At 34.9% G+C, this 24,687-nt stretch overlaps 2 protein-coding genes across 2 annotated transcripts; both read right to left on the reverse strand.

Annotated features, from left to right (window-relative positions):
* Nucleotides 1–3,038: 3,038 nt before the first annotated feature.
* Nucleotides 3,039–3,983, reverse strand: LOC126018949 (olfactory receptor 10A6). The gene has a single exon (XM_049781069.1). It carries the CDS (start codon nucleotides 3,981–3,983, stop codon nucleotides 3,039–3,041), a length of 945 nt encoding a protein of 314 aa, XP_049637026.1.
* A 14,910-nt stretch (nucleotides 3,984–18,893) lies between these two features.
* Nucleotides 18,894–19,838, reverse strand: LOC126018946 (olfactory receptor 10A3). Its single transcript, XM_049781066.1, has one exon. The coding sequence runs from the start codon at nucleotides 19,836–19,838 to the stop codon at nucleotides 18,894–18,896; it is 945 nt and encodes a 314-aa protein (XP_049637023.1).
* Between the last annotated feature and the right edge of the window lie 4,849 nt (nucleotides 19,839–24,687).

A 24,687-nucleotide genomic window follows, 5' to 3' on the forward strand; every position in this document is an offset into this window, starting at 1 on the left:
CATTCTATACCCTATAAGAGTTTTGTTTTGTTTGTTCATTATTTTTTCTTTGCTATGGTGGTGGTGGTGGTGGTGGTGATACCCAGGACCTACTTCTGAATCTGTGCTTGGGTACTATACTTGGAAGAGCTCAGAGAATCCTATTGTACTTGACTTAAGCCTACACTTGCCCCATGCAAAGCCTCTTGATAGACCCTCTTGAGCTATCTTTTGGGTATTCTTATTACCTTTATTTGTTTGTTTAGGGGTCATACCTGGAAATGTTCAGGCATTACTACTGGCTCTGAAATCATGGGTCACACCTGACTACAGCCAACTCAGGTTCAACCCCTGGAAATTCACATGATTCCAGAGCCAGGAGTAATCCCTGAGAACCCTGAGGCCCAATAAAAAGAAAAAGGGAAAGATATTTTGTTTTATACAATCTATGATCCAACAACTGAACTAAGAAATAATTGAAATATGACTGAATCTAATCCAATCTAATCTTTATCTTTGGAAAACACATACTTAATATGAACTGAAGATAAAATTTCAGGCTAATAAGAAAAGGGATTCATTTAAAATTTTCTCTTATGCTTCTTTGGTGTCTAATCAAAAAGTTATTTTACATCATTTTTATATCAACTTGATAATTATTTAATAAAGAGAAAAAATTTCAACATTTTTATGACCTACCTCTGAAAAAATGAGAAAATAATTTAGTATTTATTTTATTCAATGAGTGGTTATATTCTACTTGCTGCTAAGAATAATAAAATAAATGTTATAATAGATGTGAAGTATCCAATTAATTCTAGTAAAAGTATCAGTCTGAATTAAAGATAATAGAAAATAGGCATAATTAACAATAGTTATGTCTCATGAGGGAAAATATTTAGTCAAATGTCAGGTATAATCATTTTCTATAACAAAAAATTAAAACATATTTGCAAAAAAATTGTAAATGATTTTTCAAAATGAGCACAAGCTACTTTCTAGTTCTATTACTGGAATTATTTTAAAATAATAAGATAAAAATCCAGTTATGGAAAATAATTTGTACAGGCTCTAATAAATTCAGTGTTATTCTTTCAATAAACATCTGTATTTTCTTTCTAATTTTCACACTTGGCTGCAGTTATGGTTATTCCTGGCTCTGCACTCAGAAATTACTCTTGGCAGACTCCGGGGACTCTATGGAATGTCAGAGGGATCAAATTCACGTTGGCCACATGCAAGGTAAATGCCCTACCCACTGTGCTACCCACTGTGCTATTTTTCTGTCCCCATCATCTGTATTTTATCTCATTCAATGGTAAAATTGCCATTTCAATAGAAAGGATTATATGTCTTTGTTTCCTTCTTGGAGTTTAATCCAGGTAAGGTGGGTAGAGAAGATCTTCCAAGTTGATTTTAAGTTGAGAATATCATTTTTTTAAAATTAAGTGGCATTGTGTCTGTTGTGTATTTGTCATTTATTCCTCATTTTTTCTCTTTTTTCCCCTTTTTCTTCTTTTAAATAGCTATTGATAGCTCCTAGAAGGATTCCTCCCAGATTTTCTTTCTTTATTTTTCCCAACAAACCATAGAACTTGAATCATCTTTTTCTGCCTCATAAATTAAGGGGGAAAAATCAAGTGGATGGTACCAGGAGCAAACAGTTACATGAACATTGAGTGGAAATAAATAATGATTAGGCCTAAATACCAAACCCAAATTCAATGACAACAGAATCAAGATCTACAAGTTATATACAAAGGCGACAGGTCACACTAGCAGTAAAAGAGGCAAAGGAGGAAAATATGGGATGTATGCTGAGAAGAGGGGGAAAGGGAGGTCAACATTGATGGTGGGGAATTGTCCTAATTCACTGTCACTATGTACTTAATATAACTGTGAAAGACTTGTAATTCACCATGGATTTCTATAAAATTATTTAAAAAATAAAGAAAATAAAAGTAAGTGGTAATATTTATGTATGTGTTCAAGGTAACAATTGCTTAAACCTTTCAAACTCAAACTGTCAACCTGACAAAATATTAAACACCATTTTTTTTTTGAGTCAAGTGTGATAACTTTAATAGAAAGCAGAAATTGTGCAGATACAGAGTAAAGATTTTAAAACACGAAACACTTGAATTAATTGAGTTGACAGTTAAAAATATTTATAGTCATATTCTGGAAATTATTAGAAATGTTTACTCTTAAAGTCAACAAGCTGTGTCTAAAAAAAGCACATTAAACTTTAGCTGTAAATCGTCTTAATATTATTTTGAATAGATGTAAAGAGAGGTAAATATGTATACAACATTAAATTTGTTAGAGAAATGGAAAAATCAATCTAAATTGAGGTTATTAAATATAAATTAAGTTTTATCCAGGCAAACAAACAAAGAGAATACAAAAGAATAAATACCTAATATAAAATTAAACTTTGAAAAGAAATTTATTTCAGAGAAAATAATTGTCATTTGAGAAAGTTTAGATTTTGGAAAGCTGCTGTTTTTCTTTTTTTCTTTTTTTTTTTTATTTTTTATTTTTTTTTTTTTTGTCCCCCAATTCACAATACATACCCGGCAAGGGGCCTGTGTAAGAATTCACAAAACAGTTATTTATATAGAATTTTTTATATATAGAATTTTTAATGTTAAAAATACCTGTATGACTACTGGTAAACAAACTTGTATAGAATACCCTTTAAGCCCAATATGAAGGAATAGTTTATATGCATATATATACATATAAGATCATTAAAACACTAATATATAAAGATGTCCCTAGCTCAATTTTGTGTAGTAAAAGCTAGATTACAAGTGTTAATCATTTTGCACTTTGTGCCTATATCAAATTATAGTGTGATTACCAAATATACATATAAAATATTCAATATTACATCAATACAATTTTATTTTTAAAGATTCCCTCAACATCAAATTTGTATAACTCAAAATTTTGTTCATAAGCATATCAAGAAAATTAAACTGTTTCACTATCTACTAAATTTAAATAAAGTTTTTTCAGGCAGTGACCAAATATCACATGGTTCTCAACACAAGTCAGAATGTCTGTAAATCAACTCTTGTTCGCCATAATTTCATAAAAGCTCTTTTCATCTCATTGTTTCGCAAGCTGTAGATTAATGGGTTTAATAGAGGTGTAAGAAGAGAATAAGACAGTGATATCAGTTTTTTTGTTTCAGGGGAGTAGCCATTTTTGGGCTGTAAGTAAGTCATATTGGCTGTGCCATAGAAGAGGGTCACAGAAGTTAGATGAGAGGCACAAGTGGAAAAGGCCTTTTGCCTCCCAGTGGTTGATGGCATCTTCAGGATTGCAAAGAGAATTCGGGTGTAAGATAAAAGGATCAACAAAAAAGGAACTAAGATTATTAATACAGTGCCAGTAAATGCATAGATTTCAAATAAATAGGTGTCTGCACAGGCAAGCTCTAGCACCGCTGGAGTTTCACAAGAAATATGATTAATTTTATTGGGACCACAGAAGGGAAAACTGGACACCCACGATGTTTGCACAGTACCCAATGTGAAACCTAAAGCCCATGAGAATGTTACTAACTTCATAAAAACACTTTTGTTCATAATCATTGGATAGCTCAGTGGATGGCAGATTGCAGCAAATCGGTCATAAGCCATTGCCCCCAGAAGAAAGCATTCAGTTCCACCAAAAAAGAGAATGAAATACATCTGGGCAAAGCAACTCAGAAATGAAATTGATGTTTTGTCTGTGGAGAAGATAACCAGCATCTCAGGTATAATGACTGCACTGATACTCATATCCACGACAGACAAGTTCTGGAGGAAGAGGTACATGGGAATATGGAGTCTCTGGTCTAGGGAAATGAGGACTATAATGATGGCATTCCCTATTAAAGTTGCCAGATAAATAATCAAGAAAACTCCAAAGAGCTGCTCCTGTAGTTCAGGAAAATTAGAAAAGCCCAAGAGGATGAATTCAACCACAGAGCTTTGATTTTGCCTTTTCATTTCAGTGGTAGAATATTGTTTTCACATGCATAATTTAAGAAATATGGAGTCACAATCTAATGATTCTAAGTATGTATTTGCATTCACCTCAAATAGTCTTAGAAGATGGTGTAGAAAGAATTTCATCTTCACAAAATTTCAGTTTGGTAGTTTTGAAGAAAGAAGAAATACTCAGATCAATGAATCTTTCAAATATAATGGAAGAAATGAAGGAATCTGGCCCAGAAATCTCGTCTGAAAAGTAAATATTAACAAAAGTCTTTGTAACATGAAATTATATACTTTGAAAATTAAATATAATCTTAAAAAACATAATTGTTCATTCCCATGACAATGTTTTACTATCATTTATTTTTATTTTTATATAAATGTAAAGTAATAAAATGTTATACAAATATATTCAAAAATTTTATAATAATATAATAATTTAGTTTTAACAGTTGAATTGTATTCATTATAAATATACATCATGATTAAAATGTCTCTATTGGCCTGACTAAATATTAAAACTACAGAAATGTACCAAGGAGTCTTTTTACCAGCACCAATCTTAGATTACCTGTAAGTAATATGAATTGACCTCATATTTACTGAATTTTATATAACCATTAATGATTATTTTTAATGAGATTGGTATCATAGTAATTTTAGTACTATTTTGTTGTGCTTCATTCTTGAAACCATGGGTTACTTTTAAAAAGTTGTAAAATTCAATTTTATAATCCTAAAATGTGGTTTCAATGTTTTCTTTCCCTTTTTGCTCTCTTCTACTATCCTTTATTTAACAGGGGTCCTCAAACTTTTTAAACAGGGGTCCAGTTCACTGTCCCTCAGACCATTGGAGGGTCTGACTATAGTAAAAACAAAACTTATGAATGAATTCTTATGCACACTGCATATATCTTATTTTGCAATAAAGAAACAAAACAGATACAAATAGAATATGGGGCCCGCAGGCCATAGTTTGAGGACCACTGATTAGGTTCATGTGCACTTATTATTTATTTACAAACATGAATCAAGTGCCCACTATTTTCTAGTTTCAACATTACAAGTATTTTATCCAACATTTAACAGACAGATTAGAATTCTATATAAAATAACATTATGCTGTTACCTCACTAGTCCTTAATTTATACATCATATCTTAACCCATTTTTATATATTTAAACACAATGAATAATGTGAGTTTTGGAAAGAAAGATTTATTTGCACTTTGCTAGAACCACAATGCCTAGAGCCCCTGGTTCATAGTAGATGCTAAAACAATATTTGAATTTTTAAAATGAGGAAAATTAATTGTACTTTAATAGGTTCTTTCAAAAGTAAAATGAACACAACACTATTAGAGCACACATATAATAAAAAATTCTTGACATTTCAATAAGAGCATGATAATATCTAAATAGGGAAGTACCTACCATAATCTTAGGATGTTATGTGTGAAGGAAACATATGGTATTCGTAGAAAGAAATAGGAAAAGAAATGACTTCCTCAGTTCAAAGTTATTTAATAATATTTGATTAATTAATATAAAGGTGTAATAACCTTTGTAATACAAATATTGTAATTAATATAAATTAATATAAAGGAGTATTAATTTTGTAAAATTTTTGTAATGCACCATAAATATAAAAGAAGATAAAGAATCCAGAAGAAAAACACACAGCAAGCTAAATGAGCAAAGTTACCTTGAATATAATCAGCATGAAATTAGCAGACAATAAACAGTTACCACATATCAGCATTTTCCAGGAATCATCAATTAACATTGTTTCTCCATTAATTATAATTATTACAGTTCGAGTATCAAAAAACATCTAAAATTAATACAATATAGTTATAGGATCAAAAGTATTAAAACCCACTTTGTGTGTGTGTGGAAGGGGGAAGTTTCGGTCACAATCAGTAGTACAAATGGCTTACTGCTACATCTGTGCTCAGAGATCATTCAGAGAGGTATTTTGAGATCTATTTGTGTTTTTGGTATTAAATTAGACTGGTCACATGTAAACAAGAGCAAGTACTTCAATCCTAGTACTATTTCTCCAATCATCTATGACCCATTTGTAGTGGGAAAAAAAAATAGCACAATTCAGTTCTAAAAAATTTGAAGTGGATATATTTTTCTAATTAAGAATCACAGAATATCATTAATAAAACAGAAAAAACGTGGGGCCAGCAAGGTGGCACTAGAGGTAAGGTGTCTGCCTTGCAAGTGCTAGCCAAGGAAGGACCGTGGTTTGATCCCCAGGCATCCCATATGGTCCCCCAAGCCAGGGGCGATTTCTGAGCGGTTAGCCAGGAGTCATCCCTAAGCATCAAATGGGAGTGGCCCGAAAAACCTAAATAAATAAATAAATAAATAAATAAATAAATAAAACAAAAAATGTAAAGGGTTCACTTAATGTTTCTTGTGCAATTGTTATTATAAACAAACTATCTGTGAATAAGAAAGGGGAACTTATCAGAGATTCTACCTTTTCTCTATAATTTAGAAAACCTCTTGGGTAACTCTCTGAAATCAAATATTTGATAATTCACTCATATTGATAAGTGAGATAACTAACTTCTTTAGATTTTAGTCTTACAATTGAAAAGAGGAGTTAGACTAATTTACAAAATTATTTTTCAGCTGCAAAAGTCTAAGATTTGAATAATGGTGTATCCCAAATTTTTATACTCTAATTAAGTGAACTTTCAGAAGGAAAGACAAAAAAATAATTTGCTAGAGTAAAACCACAAAACTTCATTCAGTCAGTGTTTTTCTTCTGTGTGTTGATTGCTGACACATCACTTTTAAGCACCTCTAATAACAGTGAGGAAAAAAATGTAAATGCAATTCTACTAACAGTAAGAGTATGTACTTTCTTACCTATGGTCTCTCTTGCAATGTCACTCTATTGTACGTTTTATCTCTAGCCAGAGTTCTTTCATAAGTATATTTCTGTTTTGTTCTGTGCAAGAACTATAGAACATAAGATGGCATTGAATCATATGCCATAGATTATCCCTGGAGGATTGGAATCACTTCACAAACACTTTCTGGTATTTTTGCATAATAATTAAAGAATCTTAAATTGGTCCCCTCAGGTGAAAAAAAAGTTCAAGAGCACAGACCTCGAGCATCAATTTTTCATATTCCTAGAGGAAATAAAGATTCTTTACACCAGAGATTCAATTTTACTCTCACACCATGTAGGAAGGTAAAGAAAAAGCAGAGATCAGTCAATACATAAATCAATAAAGAAAGCTGAGTGGTGAGTGTGAACAAGAAAAGGTGATTCAGAGGTAGATAAATGATTAGACAAACTACCTTATTTTTGGTAGCTTAAGATATATGTATATATTTTAAGCCTCTGATAAAAGCCTAGATGCTTCCCTGCCTGTTTTGCATTCTTTTCAACAAATAATTTTTATGAAACTAATAAGGTCTCTAAAATGACTTCTCAGAAAGATATGGCATTGAAGGTGATTTAATAGGTAGACTTTAAAAACTAAAAGGCAAAATAATTGGATTGATTTGCATGATTTGAGCAAATTATTTTGTATCTCTTTGTATTTATTTTCTAAATATATATTATTAACCTTTGGAGATATATATGAAAATAGGGATCTAGCGGTGAATCTATATTTAACGTGCAATAATGAAACTTTTGGCTCATTCTTAGCACAGTGAAGATATTAATAAATCTACTTAGACTGTCCTAAAACAGATAATTGCAAGGATATGGGATATTTCCATTATATTTATCTACTTATCACTGATTTTCCAGAGCATTTACCATTCTTAAGTACCAAAATATTTTATACATATTAGAATCATAAATAAATCTATGTATGTATTTCACCTAAAATTAAATAACTGGTTTCTATAGAATGATACTATCAAACATGGGTCATTACTGCTGTATTGGAATATGATTTTGCCCTCTCCACAAACATCCTACACACTGCTGATAAGAAATAGAACATTTTTCTAAGAAAGGAAGGAAGGAAGGAAGGAAGGAAGGAAGGAAGGAAGGAAGGAAGGAAGGAAGGAAGGAAGGAAGGAAGGAAGGAAGGAAGGAAGGAAGGAAGGAAGGAAGGAAGGAAGAAGGAAGGAAGGAAGGAAAGAAGAAGGAAGGAATGAAGGAAGAGAAAGAAAGAAAGAAAGAGAGAGAAAGAAAGAAAGAAAGAAAGAAAGAAAGAAAGAAAGAAAGAAAGAAAGAAAGAAAGAAAGAAAGAAAGAAAGAAAGAAAGAAAGAAAGAAAGAAAGAAAGAGAAAGAAAGAAAAGAGAAAGGAAAGAAAAAAGAAAGAACGAAAGAAAGAAGGAAGGAAGGAAGGAAGAAGGAAGGAAGGAAGAAGGGAGGGAGAGAGGGAGGAAAAGAAGGAAGAAAAAGAGACAGAGAGAGAGAGAAAGAAAGAAAGAAAGAAAGAAAGAAAGAAAGAAAGAAAGAAAGAAAGAAAGAAAGAAAGAAAGAAAGAAAGGAAGGAAGGAAGGAAGGAAGGAAGGAAGGAAGGAAGGAAGAAAGGAAGGAAGGAAGGAAAGAAGGAAGGAAGAAGGAAAGAAAAAGAAGAGAGAGAAGGAAATAGAAAGAACAAAGAAAAAGAAAGAAAGAAAGAAACAAAGTAAAAGAAGAGAGAAAGAAAGAAAGAAAGAGAAAGAAAGGAAAGAAAAAAGAAAAGAAAGAAAGAAAGAAAAAGAAGAGAGAAAGAAAGAAAGGAAAGAAAAAAGAAAGAAAGAAAAGAAAGAAGGAAGGAAGAAGGGAGAGGGAGACAGTGAGGAAAAGAAGGAAGAAAGAGAGACAAAGAGAGAGAAAGAGAAAGAAAGAAAGAAAGAAAAAGAAAAAGAGAGAGAAGAAAAGAGAAAGAAGAAAGAAAAAGAATGAAAAAGAAGAGAGAGAGAAAGAAAGAAAGAAAGAAGGAAAGAAAAAGAAAAAAGAAAGAAAGGAAAGAAAAAAGAAACAAAGAAGGAAGGAAGAAGGGAGCGAGAGAGGGAGGAAGGAAGAAGGGAGGGAGAGAGGGAGGAAAAGGAAGAAAGAGACAGAGAGAAAGAAGAAGGAGGAGAAGAGGAGGAAAAGAAGAAAGAAGAGAGAAGGAAAGAGAAAGAAGAAAGAAGAAAAGAAAGAAAAAGAAGAAGAAAAAGAGGAAAGAAGAAAGAAAGAGAAGAAAGAAAAAAGAAGAGAAAAAGAAAGAAAGAAAGAAAGAAAGAAAGAAAGAAAGAAAGAAAGAAAGAAAGAAAGAAAGAAAGAAAGAAAGAAAGAAAGGAAGAAAGGAAGAAAGAAGGAAGGAAGAAAGGAAGAAAGGAAGGAAGGAGCCTAATGAAAAATATCAAAAAGAGGATATACCATGTTGAAAATTGTGGTAAGAAGACTGACATACATTAAAAAGAACAAGAGCAACCAGCTCGTATGAATGCGGGGAGAAAGGTACTCTCACTGCTGGAGGGAATATAGACTGGTTCAGCCTTTTAGGAAAACGATATGGATATTCCTTAAAAAAATAGAAATTGAGCTTTCCATGTTATCCAGAAAGACCACTCCAGGGATATGCCCTAGGAACCCCAAAACACCATTCCTTCTGTATTCCTATGTTTTTCACTATACTATTTACAATAGCCAAAACCTGGGAATAACCCAAGTGTCCAAGAACAGATGAGTGGCTAGAGAAACTGTGATAAATCTACACATTGGAATACTGAGCAGCTATTAGGAAAAATGAAGTCATAAAATTTGCTTATACATGATGGATATGGAGACTATTATGCTGAGTGAAATGAGTGAGAGTGATAGACATAATAGTCTCACTCATTTGTAGAATATAAGAAAAAAAGTTGATACTAATTCCAGAGACAATCGAGATGAAGTTTAGGAAGTTCATGGTAGTTCATGGTAGGAAGTTTATCACAAATAAAGGAGCAGTGCAGTTAGGTCATAGAAAGAACCACTATAATGATAATTGGAACTGATTACTCGGAACAATAACTTGATGTCGGATAGGGATAAAGTGATATGAAGGGTATCCCATCATTAACAATAGTGCAAACCGAGGGAGGGACTTCAGAGCATAAAAGCCGGCTATCCTTTGCAAAAGCTGGCTCCCTGTGTGTGACACCAGGCGGGGAAAATCCGCGAAAGTACACCGGCCCAGTGGGGCTCAGCTGTGAAAGACTGTGAGTGTGACCTGTCTATGTCTGTCTACTGTCCTCTTGCGTGAAACTCTTGCGAGTGGGGCAAAAAGAGCCTCCAGAAACCTCGCTCGCCCAGACGCCATTTTCAGGGAGGGACTTCAGAGCAGAAAAACCGGCTATCCTTTGCAAAAGCTGGCTCCCTGTGTGTGACACCAGGCGGGGAAAATCCGCGAAAGTACACCGGCCCAGTGGGGCTCAGCTGTGAAAGACTGTGAGTGTGACCTGTCTATGTCTGTCTACTGTCCTCTTGCGTGAAACTCTTGCGAGTGGGGCAAAAAGAGCCTCCAGAAACCTCGCTCGCCCAGACTCCATTTTCAGGGAGGGACTTCAGAGCATAAAAGCCGGCTATCCTTTGCAAAAGCTGGCTCCCTGTGTGTGACACCAGGCGGGGAAAATCCGCGAAAGTACACCGGCCCAGTGGGGCTCAGCTGTGAAAGACTGTGAGTGTGACCTGTCTATGTCTGTCTACTGTCCTCTTTGCGTGAAACTCTTGCGAGTGGGGCAAAAAGAGCCTCCAGAAACCTCGCTCGCCAAGACTCCATTTTCAGGGAGGGACTTCAGAGCATAAAAAAACCGGCTATCCTTTGCAAAAGCTGGCTCCCTGTGTGTGACACCAGGCGGGGAAAATCCGCGAAAGTACACCGGCCCAGTGGGGCTCAGCTGTGAAAGACTGTGAGTGTGACCTGTCTATGTCTGTCTACTGTCCTCTTGCGTGAAACTCTTGCGAGTGGGGCAAAAAGAGGCTCAGAGGAGCACGGCCGCTCCGCTTCGCTACGCGGCCGTGCACTCTTTCTAAGGAAAGAACTCCATTGCAACAAGAAGGAAAAATCACACTAAGAACGGCGCTATATCACAGAAGCAAACATTTCTCTCTGGACTGTCTTCTCTGTTACATGCTCGAGCCTAAGATTTGACCCAGTGTGAGGCTTCATCCACGGAGGACTCCCCTCCCTTAGAGGCAAGTCAGCCCATCCAGAAAGGGAGGAGCCAGAGGAGTGTGCTGCCTACATCATATAGACAATGAATACCACTACAACACGTAGAAAAACCCACAATACAAATGTGACAATGGGGAAACAGCGCAGGCCAGCATCAGACATAGAGAATGAAGATGACAATTCTGAGGACCAGATAATGACTGAACAACTAATCAACCTCTCAGATAAGGACTTTAGACTAGCAATATGGAAGGTGCTCAACAGACTCCAAGAAACCATGGATCGAGTTGAACAGAACACTAATAAGAACCAAGAAAATATGAAGGCAGAAATGACAAAACTCCAAACTGAAATAACATGTCAACTAACAGGCCTGAAAAACTCAGTAAACGAAGTGAATGACAAAATGGATAAGCTCTGGGACAGGGTATCAGAAGCTGAGAATAGACTTGGTGCTGTGGAAGATGAGATACATAACAATTCCATACAGCAGGAGAGATTGGACAAAAAACTTAAAGCAAATGAGCAGACAATGGAAAAATTAGTCAAAGAATGGGAACAGACGAAAATAGAAGTCTATGATAAGATCAACAGAAACAACTTAAGAATCATTGGAGTCCCAGAGACCCAGGAAGAAAATTTCCAGGAAGAATCAATGGTCAAGAACATCATTAAAGAGAAACTTCCAGAGCTAAAGAATAAATGTGATCAAATCCTGCATGCCCGAAGAGTACCAATCAAAAGAGACCCCAGAAAAACCACCCCAAGACACATCCTAGTCACAATGACAAATCCCACAGATAGAGACAGAATTCTGAAAACAGCATGATCAAAAGGGGAAATCATGTTCAAGCAAGCTTCCCTGAGATTTACAGCAGACCTGTCACCAGAAACGCTCAATGCCAGAAAGCAGTGGTGGGATATTGTGACAAGACTGAATGAAATGAATGCTTCACCCAGAATACTATACCCAGCAAAACTCACTTTCCGGTTTGATGGAAGAATACATGGTTTCACAGACAAAAAACAGCTCAGAAACTTCACAGACACAAAACCAGTCTTAAGAGAAAAAACTGAAAGACCTAATCTAAGACAAGACTACCCAAAAGACACACCAAATTTTGAAATAAAGATGGCGTTAAATCCCAGGACAATTCTTTCTCTCAACGTCAATGGACTAAATGCACCAGTTAAGAGACACAGAGTGGCTAAATGGATCAAAAAAACTCAATCCAACCTTCTGCTGCCTACAAGAAACGCACCTGAATAGTCAGAACAAACATAGACTCAAAATAAAAGGCTGGAGAAAAGTTATCCAAGCAAACAACACCCATAAAAAAGCTTGAGTGGCCATACTAATATCAGATAATGCAAACTTTATACTCAGGAAGGTTGTAAGGGACAAAGACGGACATTTTATATTAATCAAGGGGTACGTAGAGCAGGAAGAATTCACTCTCCTAAACATATATGCACCGAATGAGGGGCCAGCAAAATATTTAATACAACTGCTGACAAATCTGAAAAATAATATCAACAACAACACAATAATTGTGGGGGACCTAAACACGGCTTTGTCAACACTGGACAGGTCAACCAGACTGAAACCCAACAAGAATATACTAGACCTGAGGAGAGAAATGGAAGAAAGAGGCCTAGTGGATATATATAGGACACTCCATCCCCAGAAACCTGGATACACATTCTTCTCCAATGTACATGGGACATTCTCCAGGATAGACTACATGCTGGCACATAAAACATACCTCCATAAGATCAAGAGGATAGAAATTTTGCAGACTACCTTCGCTGACCACAAGGCTCTGAAATTATTTGTGAACTCCAAAGGGACTCAGAAGAAACACTTTAACACCTGGAAGTTAAACAGCCTCATGCTCAATAACCAGTGGGTCCGAGATGAAATCAAGGAGGAAATAAAAAGGTTCCTGGAAACAAATGACAATAAAGACACAAACTCTCAGAACTTATGGGACACAGCAAAAGCAGTACTGAGAGGAAAATTTATAGCTTTGCAAGCACACATCAGGAAGGAAGAAGGAGCTTACCTGAGTAGCTTAATGACACAGCTAATAGAACTAGAAATGCTCAACAAAAGGACCCAAGAACAGGAAGACAGAAGGAAATAACAAAGCTGAGAGCAGAAATCAACGAAGTGGAAACTCAAAAAACAATCCGAAAGATCAACGAAAGCAGAAGTTGGTTCTTTGAAAAAATAAACAAGATTGATAGACCTCTGGCAAACCTAACAAAGAAAGAGAGAGAGAGAAACTTGATAACTCGTATCAGGAATGAAAAAGGAGAGATCACTACTGATATGACAGAGATTCAAAGGGTAATCAGAAACTACTTTGAAAAACTCTACGCCACTAAAAATGAGAACCTGGAAGAAATGGATAAATTCTTGGACTCTTATAATCTTCCACGGTTGAAGGAAGAGGATGTAGCATATCTAAACACCCCCATCACCATTGATGAAATTAAAACAGTAATCAAATGTCTGCCGAAAAACAAAAGCCCAGGTCCAGATGGATTCACTAATGAATTCTATCAAACTTTCCAAGAGGAACTACTGCCAATCTTGGCAAGACTCTTTCATGAAATTGAACAAACAGAAACACTTCCAAATAGCTTTTATGAAGCCAACATCACCTTGATACCTAAACCAGACAGAGACGCTACCAAAAAAGAAAATTACAGACCAATATCACTGATGAATGCAGATGCAAAGATCCTCAACAAAATCCTGGCAAATAGGATTCAATGCCTCGTTAAGAAGATCATCCACTACGATCAAGTAGGTTTCATCCCAGGAATGCAAGGCTGGTTTAACATCCGTAAATCTATCAACATAATACACAACATCAATAACAAGAAAAATAAAAACCACATGATCATATCAATAGATGCAGAGAAAGCATTTGATAAGGTCCAACACCCATTCTTGATCAAAACTCTCAGCACGATGGGAATGGAGGGAACCTTTCTCAATATAGTGAAGGCCATCTACCACAAGCCAGTGGCAAATATTATCCTCAATGGAGAAAAACTGAAAGCCTTCCCTCTAAATTCTGGCACAAGACAAGGCTGTCCTCTCTCACCACTCCTATTCAACATAGCACTGGAAGTACTTGCTATAGCGATTAGGCAAGAAAAGGATATCAAGGGAATCCAGATAGGAAAGGAAGAAGTCAAGCTCTCACTGTTTGCAGATGACATGATACTCTACTTAGAAAACCCTAAAGACTCTATCAAAAAGCTTCTAGAAACAATAGACTCATATAGCAAGGTGGCAGGCTACAAAATTAACACACAAAAATCAAATGGCCTTTCTATACACCAACAGTAATAAAGAAGAAATGGACATTAAGAAAACAACCCCATTCACAATAGTACCACACAAACTCAAATATCTTGGAATCAACTTGACTAAATATGTGAAGGACCTATACAAAGAAAACTATAAAACTCTGCTCCAAGAAATAAGAGAGGACACACGGAAATGGAAACACATACCCTGCTCATGGATTGGCAGGATTAACATCATCAAAATGTCAATACTCCCCAAGGCATTATACAGATTTAATGCCATCCCTCTAAAGATACCCATGACATTCTTCAAAGAAGTGGATCAGACACTTTTGAAATTCATTTGGAACAATAAACACCCTCGAATAGCTAAAGCAATCATTGGGAAAAAGAATATGGGAGGAATTACTTTTCCCAACTTTAAACTGTACTACAAAGCAACAGTTATCAAAACAGCATGGTATTGGAATAAGGATAGGTCCTCAGATCAGTGGAATAGGCTTGAATACTCAGAAAATGTTCCCCAGAGATACAACCATCTAATTTTTGATAAAGGAGCAGGAAATCCTAAATGGAGCAGGGAAAGCCTCTTCAACAAGTGGTGTTGGCACAATTGGATAGCCACTTGCAAAAAATTAAACTTAGACCCCCAGCTAACATCATGTACAAAGGTAAAATCCAAATGGATTAAAGACCTCGATATCAGCCCCAAAACCATAAGATATATAGAACAGCACATAGGCAAAACACTCCAGGACATTACAGGCATCTTCAAGGAGGAAACTGCACTCTCCAAGCAAGTGAAAGCAGAGATTAACAGATGGGAATATATTAAGCTGAGAAGCTTCTGCACCTCAAAGGAAAATAGTGCCCAGGATACAAGAGCCACCCACTGAGTGGGAGAAACTATTCACCCAATACCCATCAGATAAAGGGGCTAATCTCCAAAATATACAAGGCACTGACAGAACTTTACAAGAAAAAAACATCTAACCCCATCAAAAAATGGGGAGAAGAAATGAACAGACACTTTGACAAAGAAGAAATACGCATGGCCAAAAGACACATGAAAAAATGTTCCACATCACTAATCATCAGGGAGATGCAAATCAAAACAACGATGAGATACCACCTCACACCCCAGAGAATGGCACACATCACAAAGAATGAGAATAAACAGTGTTGGCGGGGATGTGGAGAGAAAGGAACTCTTATCCACTGCTGGTGGGAATGCTGTCTAGTTCAACCTTTATGGAAAGCGATATGGAGATTCCTCCAAAAACTGGAAATCGAGCTCCCATACGATCCAGCTATACCACTCCTAGGAATATACCCTAGGAACACAAAAATACAATACAAAAACCCCTTCCTTACACCTATATTCATTGCAGCTCTATTTACCATAGCAAGACTCTGGAAACAACCAAGATGCCCTTCAACAGATGAATGGCTAAAGAAACTGTGGTACATATACACAATGGAATATTATGCAGCTGTCAGGAGAGATGAAGTCATGAAATTTTCCTATACATGGATGTACATGGAATCTATTATGCTGAGTGAAATAAGTCAGAGAGAGAGAGAAAAACGCAGAATGGTCTCACTCATCTATGGGTTTTAAGAAAAATGAAAGACACCCTTGTAATAATAATTTTCAGACACAAAAGAGAAAAGAGCTGGAAGTTCCAGCTCACCTCAGGAAGCTCACCACAAAGAGTGATGAGTTTAGTTAGAGAAATAACTACATTTTGAACTGTCCTAATATTGAGAATGTATGAGGGAAATGTAGAGCCTGTTTAGGGTACAGGCGGGGGTTGGGTGGGGAGGAGGGTGATTTGGGACTTGGGTGATGGGAATGTTGCACTGGTGATGGGTGGTGTTCCTTTTATGACTGAAACCCAAACACAATCATGTATGTAATCAAGGTGTTTAAATAAAAAAAAAAATTAAAAAAAAAAAAAAAAAAAGAAAAAAAAAAGCAAAAAAAAAAAAAAAAACAATAGTGCAAACCACAGTGCCCAGAGGCAGATGGGAGAATGGGTAAGTGGGAATAAAAGTGGGGACATTGGTGGCAGGAAATGTCTGCTGGTGAAGGGAGGTATAAATTCTATGATTGAAACTCAACCATTAACAATTTTTAACCAGTTTTTAATTAAAATAATTATTAAAAAATTGTAGTAACCTATTAATGCAAGTAAGAAAGAAAATAAACAGACTTAATGAATAGAGTAAATATGGACTTGTAAAAACAAAAATACAAAGCATACATAACTTATGATACATTAAATACATATGATACATTTAAATACATTTAAAATGTATTTCTGTAATGTGTCAGGTATATTTATAACAAAAATCAACTAAGAGAAAAAGTAAGATGATTCATACAATGTCTTGAGAGAAGAGCTCCAACTGTTTGTTTTTATTTATAATTTTATACTGTACCTACTATTTTTTCATTTTTATTTTGAGATGTATTGGCATACTATTATGCAAATTTAAGTTATATAAAGTGATGATTTAACTCATATTAATTGCAAATTTATATCACAATAGTATTAATTAACATATAAAAGTACTTGCTTGTATATGTGTTTGAAGCTTTATTATATGTATACACATCAACATATTTTTACATTAAAATCTTGCTAAATATATTACCACATTTTGTACACAATTTTGTACACAAAATTTAATTTACTCAACCCCACTTCAAGTTCCTGATTTCCTTTCCTTTCAATACATGCCCACTGTGGGACTTCTGTATACCAATGGTAGTTCAATTTAATTTTTTAAACAAAAAAATCTAACATACTGTTTTCATTAAAAATTTATTATTTAATATTCCTCTTCTGGAATATAATCTAAAGAAATCATTCTTGTTGAGGTTGGATAAATATATAGAAAAGAGACATTCTCTTTTGAATAATAGTCCCTGGGAGTTCATGATGTAGAACAAATTTGGTCCCACCAAATAGCTGCAATTTTTTTTCTTGATCATGGAATATATAAGAATTAATATCTCATCAATTTGTTGGGTCTCATGAAACTCTACCCAGTAAGAACAGCAAAGCAAGCCTGCATGCTAGAGGTAAGAAGTTACAATCATTTTTAAAAAGTAAATCTGGGGTGTATCACTTATATGTGGTATTTAGAATAATTGCACGAATGAATGCAATGGTTTGAATGGGGTTGCCAAGAACACTCTTGGCAGAGAGAAATAATGTATAATGAGAAAAAAAGAAATTGAATAAAGGAGGGAAAAGATAGATGTGAAGTAATAGAGAACAGGGGTCAAGGGTCTCAGGTGCATTGGTGGTATTAAGGAAAGAACAGAACTAAATATTCAAACCACAGAGTCAACAAAAATGAAATCATGAGACCTAAACTTTAACAACTAAACTTAAAAATGTATCTGTTGTAATGACAGGCTGGAGTGTGGGAGAGGTATAGGATGGATTCTGGGAACATTAGTAAAGGGAGGTTGGTACTGGTGGTGGGATTGGTGCTGAAATATTCTGTCTAAAACGTAATTATGAATAATTTTGTAAATTATAATGCTTTAAATTAAAAATTATTTGACTTTTAAAAAAGTAATTCTAGGGCCTAAAGTGATAGTAAGAGCGATAGGTCACTTGCCTTGCAATATGACCAACCCAAGATAGAGTTTTGGCAACATATATAATCCCAAGAGTCCCATTAGCAGTGATCCCTGAGCAGAAAATCAGAAGTAAGTCCTCAGCACTGCTGGTTGTGATCCAAAAAACACACAAAGAGGGGGAAAATGGATGGAACCAACACCAAACCATAGTATGTTCATTTGGTGGAAATAAAAACTGATCAGACATGAATATCAAATCCAAAGTCAATGACAATGGAATCGATACCCAACCTACAGCAAGCTATACAAAGGGGGAACAGTTGCACGAGCATTACGGGAGTAAAGGAGGGAGATGTGGGATGCAGTCTGGAAACAGGGGTGGAGGGAGGACAACACTGATGGTGGAATGCCCCTCATTCATTGTCACTCTGTGCCTCAAATATTACTGTGAAAGAATTGTAATTCACTTTGATCACAATAAAAATAAAAATAAGAGTAATTCTAAAACACTTATGGAAATGTATGTAAATTCTTTATCTCATTAGGCCAATTTTGAGAAGTTTTGTTAGAAAAATAAACATCAGTACACATAAAAATATAAAAGCTAGAATTTATTGATATTTACTCTGATTACTGATTCAGTAATAAGTGAGATATCACAATAAATTGTCATATCACATATCCTTAAAAGTCATGCATCTTGGAAAAAATCAATAATAATGTACAAGAGTGATCCCTAACATATTTTCAAGCTTATAAAACTTACAAATTTGTTAAACTCAAATAAAGATATAAAATTAGTTTTAGTATATAAGTCAATTTCAATAATGTTCAGTCAGAAAGTGACCAAATATAATATGGCACGTGTAGTCAGAATGCATGCAAATTAACTTTTCTTTGCCACAATTTTATCAAGGCTCTTTTCATTTCACTGTTTCGCAAGCTATAGATCAATGGATTTAGAAGAGGTGTAAGGAGTGAGTAAGCCAATGACATCACTTTCTTGGTTTCTGGGGAATAGCCAGATTTAGGCTGTAAATAAGTCATAGTGGCTGTGCCATAGAAGAGGGTTACAGATGTCAGATGGGAAGCACAAGTAGAAAACGCTTTTTGCCTCCCAGTGTTTGATGGCATCTTCAGTATGGCAAAAAGAATTCGAATGTAAGACAAGAGGATCAACAAGAAAGGAACCATCACAACCAAAAGTGTGCCTGTGAATGCATAGATTTCAAACAGAAATATATCTGCACAGGCAAGCTCTAGCACTGCAGGAGTTTCACAAGAAATGTGGTTGATTTCATTGGGGCCACAAAAGGGAAAACTAAATACCCACGTGGTCTGAACAGTAGCCACCATTATCCAAGAAACCCAGGAGAACATTACTAACCGCACAAAAACGCTTTTGTTCATAATTATTGGGTAGTTCAATGGATGGCAGATTGCAGCATATCGGTCATAAGCCATTGCCCCCAGAAGGAAACACTCAGTCCCACCAAAGAGGAGAATAAAATACATCTGTGCAAAGCAGCCTGCAAAAGTAATTGTAGTTTTTTCACTGGAAAGGACCACCAGCATTTTAGGCATAATGACAGCACTGAAACACATTTCTAGCACAGACAAATTCAGGAGAAACATGTACAAGGGGACATGGAGGCTCTTTTCTAGGGAAATGACAACTATAATGATAGCATTTCCCATTAGAGTCATCAGGTAAATAACCAAGAAAACCCCAAAGAGCTGCTCTTGGAGTTCAGGATAGTTAGAAAAGCCCAGGAGAATGAATTCAACAACAGAGCTCTGATTTTTTCTTTTCATTTCAGTAGTTGCTATATATTTCTTTTAGGGAACTGGAACATAAATGAAGTCACAATTCCATAACCAAGAGTCCATCTCCTCATTCAGCCCAGATGATGTTGGCAGAAGTGTTAAAAAGAAAACCTTTGAACAGAAATTTAATCAATAATTTTGGGTCATGTTCAAATACTTAGACAATGAATCTTTCAAATATAAAAGAAGTGAAGATATGCCTTACAGATTAGCTCTGCAAAGTACATAACAATATAAAATCTCTATTATAATTTATATGCAACCAAGCTTTAAAAATTAAACATACTTTAGGCAGATAAAATAGCTTATACTTTTGGTCCTTTACATAGAGCATAATTAAAGTTATTATCTATTTATCTTGATTTTAAAGAAATATGAAGTCAAAGTCCACAAGAAAGGTGTAAAAAAGTGACAAAAATACACAAAAATGGTAACTTTTATTTAATAAATAGTATTATAAAGAATGATATGTTTATTGTAAATATTAGTTTAGAATAATTATATGTAACCTGGTTAAATGTGACAACACAGTAGAAAAATCCTAATACTAGTGGTACACAAACAACATGAATCAACTAATTTTAGCTATATTGAACTGAACAAATACAATGGAATTTACCAGGTAAGAAAACTCTCCATGGCATATCCCTATAACTCTGATGTCTTGAGAGAAAACTTTTCCTTTTTTAGTTAACATAAACCTATATTGTAAAAGTCTCATTTTACTCATTCTTTCATTCTCTCTCCCCATTAAATTTCTCACATACAATCATTTTAAATAAGTGCTATATACAGAATATGCCTTATTTTAGCTTCTGCGTGCTTAAGTACATATTTTGTCCCAAAACTCAACGGTTTCCCCACTACCTAAAATAGAAGTAAAATCTCATTCCTTAACTACTTAGCAGTGTTTTGATTTTTCTACTTCTTAAATTTGATCTATTTTTTATCATTATCTCTAACTAAAAACCTACATATCTATATGTAAACTAACACCCTCCCAAAAATATAAACTCCAGGATCACTATGACTTATTTATATTTTCCTACAAGCACAATGACTATAACAGCTTTATGACTCCTATCAAATGTTAAAACAGTAGTTATGTATAAATGAAACAATAAATATAAATAGGCATGCTACCTTTAAGAAATGGAATGCAGGGGCCGGGAAGGTGGCGCTAGAGGTAAGGTGTTTGCCTTACAAGCGCTAGCGTAGGGCGGACCGCGGTTCGATCCCCCGGCGTCCCATATGGTCTCCCCAAGCCAGAGGCGATTTCTGAGCTCATAGCCAGGAGTAACCCCTGAGCGTCAAACGGGTGTGGCCCAAAAACCAAAAAAAAAAAAAAAAAAGAAAAAAGAAATGGAATGCAAACAAAAAGTAAATAAATAAAAATAAAATAAAAGGGCCCGGAGAGATAGCACAGCGGCATTTGCCTTGCAAGCAGCCGATCCAGGACCAAAGGTGGTTGGTTCAAATCCCGGGGTCCCATATGGTCCCCCGTGCCTGCCAGGAGCTATTTCTGAGCAGACAGCCAGGAGTAACCCCTGAACACCGCCGGGAGTGACCCAAAAAAGCAAAAAACAAAATAAAAATAAAAAAATTAAATTAAATTAAAAAATGGAATGCAGATAAAAAAGACACAACAAGATTGAAATACAAAGAAAATGAGTGCTTTAGAAATTTCAATAAAGGATAGATTACCACTGAATTGTGAAGGATTGTAAGAACTATAATCAATAATTTTTTAAAAATAAAAATTAACCAAAAGCATATGAAGTCAATAGTGGAAGAACTACCAGCTAGATTTTTTTTCTTTGTGCTGTCTCTGTGTTCAGGTATCACATCACACAGGCATGAATCCGACCCTGTGTGGTATCTCTCATGCACAGACCATGAGATAGTTTTATTTTTAAGTATAGGAAATTGACTTGTCCAAGTAAATACATTTAATGCCAATTTAGTAAAAACTAGCACTAGGGTAGAAGCCTACTGGTCTTTTTATTTTGAAAACCAGTAAAAATTAGTTGTGGAATAAGAGGAAGATAAGAGACAACACAAGATATGAAAATGTTAAGAGTTCTGATCACGAGGTTATTAGACAGTAGATAACAAGCTTATTTATTTCTGATTTCTCACCGGTCATTTATTAGGAGATAATGCCTAATAGCAATTAGGTTTAAAGATCTCTAAAATACCAAATATTAAACTCTTTAGGAACAAATATTTACATTTATTTGCTATGGAGGGAAAGAATTTCAGTTAAAATTATTTTGGGGCCAGAGTGGTGGTGTAATCAGTAAGGAGTCTGCCTTGCAAGCACTAGTCTAGGACAGACTGCAGTTCAATCCCCTGGAGTCCCATATGGTCCCTCAAGCCAGGAGCGATTTCTGAGTGCATAGCAGGTGTAACCCCTGAGCATCACAGGGTGATACTCTAAAGAAAAATAAATAAACAAAATTATTTTGAAGTGATAGAAGAAAAATTATTGCTATGTATAAATATAGAGAAACATTTAAAGAGCTGATTTAAAGCATGTTATAAAATAAAATGTTTATAAAGTACATTGTTTATAAAAATGAAACACCTAATATCTATAATAAAGAAATCCATAATGCTGGCCTGGGAACTCACTAGCAGAATACATAAGAAACCACTCCTTATCTTAGTAGAAGCTGTCCTATAGAAAATTCAGATTTATATTTATTAACAAAATTTATTTGCAGATGCAAAGATTAGAGTATTAGACCATGCAAAGCATCAATATCTCTTGGTAAAGCCACTTTTTTCTCTTCAAAGGAGGGAAAAAAATTTTTAGGGTCAAACCAAATCATGTACTGTTTTAAATGCTTAAATTGTAGTGTGTTTACTAAGCACTGATATATCTCTTCATTGATATCTCAAATTTCACTATCAATGAGAACTATGAAATAAAATGCATTACCAGTCACAGAAGCAGAATCTGCACTTTCTTTCCTAATGACTCTTTAAAATGTCACTACATCAGAAGTTTTACCTCAGTTAAAAGCCACGATCTCACAAATCAGTATTACAGTGAAATGATTCCAGAGCATTATATGATATTGAATCATAAGCCCTAGAGTATGCATCCCAGGAGAACTTGAAGGTACATTGTTAACATTTTCATCTATTTTTGCAAGGTAATTAAAAATATTTGGAAACTTTTAGATGAGAAAGCTCAAGAGCACAAACCTAGAACATCAGTATAAACAAAATTCAGAATATAGTGATTAATATTTCTATACAGAAAAACTATCTAGTTACACAAGAGTCTCCATTTTACCAGAACATCTATCAATGGAAGGTAAAAATAAAAATTGAATAAAGATTGTGAGTGGGAAAGAAGACAGTACTTCAAGGTGGGGAGTAAAACATGAACTAGAGGCAGAAGTATAACTGGATAAAATGCACTCTTGGTGCAAAGTTGAAACCAGATTAAGGAAAGTAGATAGAAGCTTCTTTATAAAAAGTCTCTTTTTTCCTTTTTTTTTGATTTTGGACACTCAGGGGTTACTCCTGGCTATGTGCTCAGAAATTGCTCCTGACTTGGGGGACCATTGGGATGCCAAAGATCAAACCGAGGTCTGTCTTGGATCAGCCTCATGCAAGGCAAACACCCTACTGCTGCACATTCGCTCTGACCCCTATGAAAAGTTTCTATGCTATTTTCGGCACTCAAAGACATTTTGGTCTTTTGAACATAAATATATAGCTCCTTATATGTTTAAGGAAATAAATCTCCATAGTTGATTTTCTAGCGTTCTTAAACTAGGAGTCAATTGAGAGCAGCTAACATAAAGGTTAGATCAGTAAATTGTAGTTTAATTGAAATTCTTTCATTTACAATACTATTAACAGTGGTTTTTCATGCACATAATTCTAATACCACATCCATCATCAGTGTGCTCACCTCCCTTCCCCAAGAGCACCAATCTCCCAAAACCAAATTGTGAGGATTAGCTCTCCTATTATGTTGTCTTTGGACATTTGTTACTACCTTGCTACATTTGATACTATCTCTTAAGTTCCAGATATGAGTCATGTGCTCAGCATGATATCCTCTAGTTCCATCTATGTTGCTACATAATAAAGTTCTTTCTTAAAGCTGCATAGTATTCTTTTCTGCATATATGCTACATCTTCTTGAGTCATTCTTGGGCATTTAGGTTGTTCCTATTTCTTGGTTATTTCTCCATTTTATGTTCTAGGACCTTGGCCATTAATTAACTATTAATACATCAATGAGCTTATTATGGGATCAATTCTATGTCTTTGGTACGAATGTTATTTCCAATATCACACTTTTATTCTTGGGTTTTATGTTGTAGTGTAAAAATCAGGGAAAGCACTACCTGCCAACTGATTATGAGGGTTTCTTTTACTCTTTGGATTACTTAGTGTTTTAGACAAGTTCCAATACTGTTTCTTCTTCTGTTTCCCTGCATTGGAATTTTGATATATTTTGCACTAAATCTGCATAATTTTTGCTTAGAATGGTCACTTTTACAATGTTAATTCTTCTAATTCTTTATTAAGGAATATTTTTCCAGCTCTTTATATTATATCTTTTATAATAGTGACTGAATTTTCAATGATAGTCTTTAAACTCTAAGTTGGTTACTAGGTGTATCAGTCTCTTTGATAAAATTGTGAGAATAGAATTTTATTTTTGTTTTTTTTATAACATTATTTACATATAAAATGCAATAGATATTTAAAATGCCCTACTTTGCTTCATTGGTTTATCCTTTCTTTTTTTTTTTTTTTTTTTTTTTTTTTTTGGGTTTTTGGGCCACACCCGGCGGTGCTCAGGGAT

Source organism: Suncus etruscus, chromosome 9 (assembly GCF_024139225.1).
Source record: "Suncus etruscus isolate mSunEtr1 chromosome 9, mSunEtr1.pri.cur, whole genome shotgun sequence".
NCBI classification, from domain to species: Eukaryota; Metazoa; Chordata; class Mammalia; order Eulipotyphla; family Soricidae; genus Suncus; species Suncus etruscus.

What these genes read in the sequence shown, in the direction of transcription:
- LOC126018946 (XM_049781066.1), bottom strand. Translation starts at nt 19,838, where the DNA reads ATGAAAAGAAAAAATCAGAGCTCTGTTGTTGAATTCATTCTCCTGGGC.
- LOC126018949 (XM_049781069.1), bottom strand. Translation starts at nt 3,983, where the DNA reads ATGAAAAGGCAAAATCAAAGCTCTGTGGTTGAATTCATCCTCTTGGGC.